Source organism: Molothrus aeneus, chromosome 10 (genome assembly GCF_037042795.1).
Source record: "Molothrus aeneus isolate 106 chromosome 10, BPBGC_Maene_1.0, whole genome shotgun sequence".
In the NCBI taxonomy this organism is placed as follows: domain Eukaryota; kingdom Metazoa; phylum Chordata; class Aves; order Passeriformes; family Icteridae; genus Molothrus; species Molothrus aeneus.
The window spans coordinates 17008080-17015467 of NC_089655.1; the positions used below are offsets into that span (position 1 = coordinate 17008080).

At 55.2% G+C, this 7388-nt stretch overlaps 1 protein-coding gene across 9 annotated transcripts in view; it reads left to right on the forward strand.

Moving 5' to 3' along the window:
• DVL3 (dishevelled segment polarity protein 3) overlaps positions 1–7209 on the forward strand; it is a 33710-nt gene extending 26501 nt beyond the window's left edge. The window contains exons 6-17 of one of the 9 annotated variants that reach the window (XM_066556746.1): positions 54–147; positions 523–592; positions 885–1024; positions 1222–1298; positions 1795–1907; positions 2223–2273; positions 2395–2544; positions 3290–3421; positions 3651–3818; positions 4429–4641; positions 4930–5328; positions 5782–7209. In XM_066556746.1, the coding sequence (XP_066412843.1) occupies positions 54–147; positions 523–592; positions 885–1024; positions 1222–1298; positions 1795–1907; positions 2223–2273; positions 2395–2544; positions 3290–3421; positions 3651–3818; positions 4429–4641; positions 4930–5328; positions 5782–5813 (1639 nt within the window). In that variant the 3' untranslated portion in view covers positions 5814–7209. Of the gene's footprint in view, positions 1–53; positions 148–522; positions 593–884; positions 1025–1221; positions 1299–1794; positions 1908–2222; positions 2274–2394; positions 2545–3289; positions 3422–3650; positions 3819–4428; positions 4642–4929 lie in introns of all 9 variants that reach the window. The other 8 variants (XM_066556751.1, XM_066556748.1, XM_066556747.1 and 5 more) reach the window with 8 other exon arrangements.
• The last annotated feature ends 179 nt before the right edge of the window (positions 7210–7388 follow it).

Here is a 7388-nt window from a genome sequence, read left to right on the forward strand (position 1 = left end):
GCCAGAGCCACCACTGTGGCAGCAGAAGAGCTGACTCTTGCTTTTGCTTGCAGGTTTAGCAGTTCAACAGAGCAAAGCAGTGCTTCCCGTCTAATGAGGAGGCACAAGCGCCGCCGGAGGAAACAGAAGGCTCCACGCATTGAGCGGGTACCCAGGGAGGGGCTGGGTATCCTGGGGAGGGCAGTGCAGGGCAGGGTGGGCTCATAGGGACTCAGCTGTTTTTGCTGTGGGCATGGCTTTGGACAAGTGTCCAAGGCTGACACTTCAAAGAGTCCTGTGAACGTTTTCCAAGTCAATGTAGCCTCAAGAGCTGCAACCACAGGCCTTGTCCCAGCTGTAGAGAGGTCTTAAGGACCATGGCTGTTCTCTGGCTCTCCAAAGCTCCCAGCATAAGACCGGAGTTGTAGCTGGTGGCTGTGGTGCCACAAGGAGGGGCAGGAAGGAAAGGACAAGTGAAGGAAGCTAGGGCTGGGAATGTTACTGAGGCACAGGAGGACATCTCATGTTTTGCTTATGTTGCAGTCTTCGTCCTTCAGCAGCATCACAGATTCCACCATGTCCCTGAACATCATCACGGTCACGCTGAATATGGGTGAGTGGGAGGTGTGCATGGAGCCTGCAGTCCTTCCAGAGCGAGACTGGGTCATGGAGAGGGAACTGGGGAGGGAGCAAAGAGAGCACATGGGGGAGGAGTGAAAAGATGGATTCTGTAGGAGATTGGCTTCTCTTGTAGAAGTTATCTCTCAAGAGTTTGTGTGTCCCAGGACATCTCTCTGGGACAGGGGTGCAAATCACCACCATTAGGATGTGGTTTTACTGACGTTAGGTCTGCTTGTGCTTGATGCTTTGGAGTGACTTAGTTCTTTCTCTTTCCATCCCTGCAGAGAAATACAACTTTCTGGGCATTTCTATTGTGGGACAGAGCAATGAGCGTGGGGATGGAGGCATTTATATTGGCTCTATCATGAAGGGAGGCGCTGTGGCAGCTGATGGCAGGATTGAGCCAGGGGACATGCTGTTGCAGGTACTTCACACCCACGTATCTCCATCTTTGGGCTTGGGACAGCAGTAAGAAAAGACCCAGAAGCCTCCCTGAGAACTTTAGCAGGCTAAACCCAGGAAGTCATGCTTGGAAGAGGGAATCTGAGTCACTGCTGAGCTGAGTGGGGAGCTCAGCCTCCGGTCACATCTCTGGGACTCACCTCTTTGTGTTGTTTGTAGGTAAATGACATCAACTTTGAGAACATGAGCAACGATGATGCTGTGCGGGTGCTGAGGGAGATCGTGCACAAGCCGGGGTGAGTACTTGGGTTGTTCCTTCCATCCAGGAGCATCTGCTCAGTTTGTGCTTGGAGTGTGTGAGTCGTATCTTTCAGGCACCTCTGCCAGTGCCTCTGCAGAATCTCAGAACTTAGGGGTTTGATGTTGCTTTGATTCCTGGGTTTTCATGTCCAATGCAAGAATTGCAGGGAATTGGGGTCTGTGCCCCTTTTTTTGTGGGGATGCCATGTTGCTGCTCATTGCAGGGCAATTGGACTAGATGACCTTTAAGATCCTTTCCAAAACAAAATTTGCTGTGATTCTCTGATTCTATTTGGGTCATCAGCAACCCTCAACAGAGTCACATCATTTTATTCATATCACTAGGGGAAACCCATAGCTGGAGGGGAACAAAGTCACTATCCTAGCAGCTTCTCCCTGTCTCCCAGGAGAGAGCTGGCACATAGCATCTACTCATCATGCAGGGGTTTGTGTTACTGTGCTCTAGTTCTAACTCTCTCCTTTTTGTTGCAGGCCCATCACCCTGACAGTGGCCAAGTGCTGGGACCCCAGTCCGCGGGGCTGCTTCTCGTTACCCAGGAGTAAGTGGATAGCTGACCCACCCTTAGCACTGGTGCCCAGCTCATGTGAGAGCCCTGCCTTAAGCACTTACTTGGTTGTTGTCTTGTTCCTCCCCTGTGTGTGTGACTCCATGGGGCACTGAATTGGGGTTTGATGGGGTTTCAGCTCTCCATTTAGGAGGCTGCTATGTCCTATTTCCAAACCAAAATGCCCATAAGCCCAGCCCTTCTTCCCACATCACGCTGGGGACGCGTTTCACTGGGGCAGGGAGGTCACTTGGCTCGGGGCGCCAGAGGAAAGAGAAACCCCCCTACAGCTATAGGGGGATCTCTCCCTCTGCACCTCTCCTGCTGACCCTCCCTCTCTTCTTTCTCTCCCAGTTGCTCCCCAGCGGATCTGGGCTGGGCCAGACTCTCCATGCTCCGATCCGGGTGAGTCCCGGCAAATACTGGGGATGGAATGGGCTGTGCTGCGTCCCTGTCCCTCCCTAGAGGTTGTTTGGATGAACTGATAATTTCTTACAGCTACTGACAGACTCTTTCTTCCCTGCAGGTGAGCCCATCCGGCCCATCGACCCGGCAGCCTGGGTGTCTCACACGGCAGCGATGACTGGCACCTACCCAGCGTACGGTATGAGTCCATCCATGAGCACAATCACTTCCACCAGCTCCTCCATCACCAGCTCCATCCCAGAGACCGAACGTAAGTCCTTGTGCCTCCGTGCTGCACCCGCTGCACGGCCCCCTCACCTTCGCTCTGCTGTGAAGGGTGCAATACATCTGCCTGGGGACAGCTGGGGTGGGCCTGATCTGCCCTGCCAAGGGACTGGGAGGGAGGCAGCTCTTGCTGGGCTGGACTTCGATCAGTGGGAGTTCTGCCTGGGAGAATTAACAGGTTTTTAAACCTTCTCTGTGAGGAGAGTAGAGGAGCCTGGCTGCAATCAGAGCTGCGGCAGGTGTAGAAGAAAGGCTGAGACTAGTCAGGGGCTGGCTGCTGAGAATGTGGAGCCAGAGGGATTCAGCATGTCCCTGGAGCAATTGAGAGCTCCTCCCAGACAGCAGATAGAAGAGGCAGGTGAGAGCAAAGAGCCTTGTGGTGGGGCAGGGTCCTGCTGAGCACTGGTTTCTTGGTTGCTTTCTGGAGGTTTGGGGTGATTTGGTATGTAGAGCCCTGAAGCAAGGGTCTGGAGAGCTTGGGTGAGGCAACAAGCCAAGAGTTTGTTTTAAGTTTGTGACTCTTGCCTGGGCTTTGCCCAAGAGGAAACTGCTGACATGTGAAGGATAACATGGGAAGGCTGGAAAGGGGGGGTACCACAGCATGTACCCCAAGGCTGTCTGCGATGTATTGTTCCCTGGCCCATTCCTCCCGTGTGTGATGCTTCCATGTGGCCCTCTTGTCTCTTCTGCTCTCTCTCACCTCTGCCTGCCTTCCTTCATCCATACCACAGGCCTCGATGACTTTCACCTGTCCATCCACAGTGACATGGCCACCATTGTCAAAGCCATGGCCTCACCAGAGTCAGGCCTCGAGGTGCGTGACCGCATGTGGCTGAAGATCACCATCCCCAATGCCTTCATTGGTAAGAGACTGTGCTGCTTGCAGCAGAGGCAGGGCCTGGGGAATGGGTGGCCTGTTTTCAGGCAGATATCCAAGGGAGCATCTTTGTCACCATAAACAAACTGTTGACTAGGCGAGAGTCAGAAATTGAACCTTTTGACCCACTTTGTTTTTGCTCCAGCGTGGCTCACTGCCTCAAGGGCTGCTGTCTTCCTCTCTCTTGCCAAACTTAACTCTATATTTGGTGGCAGGTTCGGATGTGGTAGATTGGCTCTATCACCACGTGGAGGGCTTTACAGACCGCCGTGAGTCCCGCAAATATGCCAGCAACCTGCTGAAGGCTGGCTACATCCGACACACCGTGAACAAGATCACCTTTTCAGAGCAGTGCTACTACATCTTCGGGGACCTCTGTGGAAGTATGGCTCTTGGTGTGGGTGGGAGGGAGAGGGTGGAGGTGTAGTGGTCCTGGAGAGCCCTGCTGACACCACGGGGACACACCTACAGCCATTGCCATCACACTGGGCCCCTTGTTCTACAGACTCTGTTAAGGGAGTGATTAAGAATATCCCAGCTCCCTAGTCCTACTGCTGAGGTAGTGAAGTTGGAAGCAGCATTGACAGTGTCACCTACTATGTGATCTTTTCTCCTGGACAGTCATAGCAGAGTCTTAGTCTTTACTGACTGTCTCCAGGCTCTGAATTTCAGTGCTGGCAAGGGGTTGGTGCTCAGGGTTGGCTGCTCAGATAAAATGGGGGAAGGAATTGGCAGGGTGAGCTGTAGCTCTGATGTAGTCCTTTCCCAGCAAGCTGGTCTCTGTATTAGAGTGGCAGCTTGGACTCCCACAGCCTGGCAGTTGTACAGCCAGGAAGCCCAAATGGTGGCATTGACTAACAGAGAGAGTGCCAAATTCTTGTGTCTCCTTGTGTATCCTGTCCTTGTCCATCAGCAAGAATGGACAGAAAGCTGCTTCACCACACATGGTTGTTTTTCTGCTTGGATTAACCCCTGTTCTCTGCTTTCTTGCAGACATGGCTAATCTGTCTCTTCATGATCATGATGGCTCCAGCGGTGCCTCTGATCAGGACACTTTGGCTCCGCTCCCCCACCCAGGAGCCGCACCCTGGCCTATGGCCTTCCCATATCAGTATCCACCACCTCATCCATACAACCCCCATCCCGGCTTCCCTGACCCAGGCTACAGCTACGGAGGGGGCAGTGCAGGCAGTCAGCACAGTGAAGGTGAGTGAAAAGGACTAAAATATGCCTGTTAGTGGGCAGATGTCCTGTTCAGTACAGGGCAGCAGCAGGAAAGGGCTGCTTAGGCAAGGCCCTCTGTGGGGGAAGCCAGGGTAGAAGCCATCCTGGAAGGGTCGTGGGACTTTCTGCTGAAGGGAGATAGAGAGCACAGACCTTGCTGGGGCCTGGCTGTGCTGGAGATGCTGCGGTCCTCCCTTGGCTAGAGGAGATCCATCTGTTCTTCCTGACTTGTCCAAGCTGGCACCTAACCTTGCCTCACGTGCTTCACAGGGAGCCGGAGCAGCGGTTCCAATCGCAGTGGCAGCGAGAGGAGGAAGGAGAGAGAGAAGACCGGGGAGTCGAAGTCAGGCGGCAGCGGGAGCGAGTCAGACCACACCACAAGGAGCAGCATGCGGCGCGAGCGTGCGGCCAGCGAGCGCTCGGTGCCGGCCAGCCAGCACAGCCAGCGCAGCCAGCACTCCCTGGCTCACAGCATCCGCAGCCACCACAGCCAGCAGTCGTATGGCCCACCCGGCCTCCCCCCTCTCTTCAGCCCCCCCATGTTGCTGATGCCTCCACCGCCGTCAGCCATGGGGCCCCCTGGGGCACCGCCGGGCCGTGACCTGGCCTCTGTGCCCCCCGAACTGACAGCCAGTAGACAGTCCTTCCGAATGGCCATGGGCAACCCCAGTGAGTTCTTTGTGGATGTAATGTGAAGCGCCCGTCCCTTGTCTGTCTGCTGTCCCTCCTTACCCCTTCTATCCCTGTCGTTTGTTTCCTAGGACCAGCCCTGGCTTCACCCCTTGTTTTTTTGGGGTTTTTTTTGTTTCTTTTTTTTTTTGTCTTGATAACGAAAAGAAAAAAAGGGAAAAAAAATAATAAATGGAACTAAACCTTGATTCTAATCCCTCCTCGAGCGGGGTGGACAGGCCTGGCAGGCCTGCTGGGTGCTGTCAGCCCATCCTGCCCCCAGACTTGTGTATTTCCGATGGTAATTCCCTCCTGCCATCCTCTCTAACCCCATTAATCCGCATCCGTCCCAGCACCCTGTGCTGCTTGCCCGTGTGTCACTGCTGCCTCAGTCCTTTCACCCTAAACATCTCTTCTTTCTTTTCACCCTTTTGTGTTTCTTCTATCAAGCAGCAAAGAATTACGGGGTGTTTGACTTTCTCTGAGCCTGCCGCCCGTGGGGGGGAGAGCTGGAGCATGGCGTGGCCCGACAGCAGGACACGGAGCTCCAGGGGCGCTGGGCACGCATGGTGCTGAAGATGGCTTCTTTCCTCCCCCTCGCGGAAGATGCCCTGCCCTGCCCTTCCCACAGCCCTGAGAGGGGAGCAGGGACCAGCCTTACATATGTATTTTAAATCCCATTGTAGTTGCCTTTTGGCTAATGCATGAATGTTCCAGGGCTTCAGTGCCTCCAGGGAGTGGAGAGATGCTGCCACTTCCCTCTTGCCTCCCTTCTCTTGCCCACATATTGGGCCAGGTCCAAGCCTGACACTGACCCATGGCAGGACCTTCCTTCACCTTGGCCAGGTCTCAGGGCTGCGGCTGTACCTCAGCCCAGAGAGGTGGTGATTGCCTGTGCACAGTCTCTTGTGTGACTCAGTGCCCTACACCTGCCCTGGGATTCTTTGGGGGGATTTAAGGGCAGAGCTCTGCTCCTTCCATCCTGCTCTTTGCCCTCCTGCCTGCAATGTGCTGCTGCCTGTCCTGTTTGTAGGGGCTGTCCCGTGCCTGGGGCTGGCGGTGGCAGCTGTGGCCTTCTCCCTCCTGCTGTCGTGCTGCTGCTCAGCTATGTGGTACCTTCAGGGGCCTGGACTAAGATAGAAGGCGAGGGCAGGGCACAACTGGTTCGCTTTCGTGCTTTGGAGAAATGTGGAGGTCCCCTGTATTTGCCCTCTGAAGGGCCTGAGTCTGTCTTCTCCTCTGCCCAGTGCTGCTGGCCTGGCTGCTGGGAGGGACAAACCTCTGGGGCACCCCCACTCCCTCTGGTCTGTGAGCAACATGAGCTCTCCAGGGATGAGACTGCAGCCTGAACCATGGCCTCTGGGCTCAGTGCCCCCAGGTGTGCTGGGACAGTTGAGTCTGTTTGCTCCAGTGCTCCCTGCCGTCCTTCCTTCCACTTCTGGGTACGCGGAGACGTGCCTGGGGCTGGGGCAGCCCTTTCCCCATGCCCAGGGCCAAGCACGGTACAGTATGGACATGTCGACCCTGCTGCTGTTGGTGCTGGCGCCCCGGCGCCCTCTCCTCCTGCCACGCCGTGGCTTTCTCCACAAGCGTTGCCTCCTTTGGTCTTTCTTGTGTTCACAGTTTTTATACGATGGAGTTGAATTGTATTTTGCTCCCTGGGAGTCTGCATTGCCCCTGCAGCCTCCCTGCCAGCTCTCACACGCCATCAGTTCATCTCCCTGACTCCCTAAAGCCTCTCCTTCCCTCAGCCCGCTGGAGTCAGACTGTCCCCAGTAGCCTCCCTGGCCACTGCGCACCCCTTGCCCTGCCCTACCCGCTGGGTTTTATAAAAACAACACCAATCTCCTTGTTTTTATTTATAAACATAGTTTTATTGGACTCCTGCCTCGTGTCGTTCATTTATTCTTTTTCCCCCAGCCTCCTCCATCCTCCTGCCTTTTGCTCTAAGGCGAGATCCCAGCAGGAAGAGGGCACCCTGTGTCAGTGTGCCAGCTGTCTTTTCCCGGGATGCCGAGGGCGGCGGCGGGCGGAGCAGGGTCTGGGCGGGGTCTCGGGGT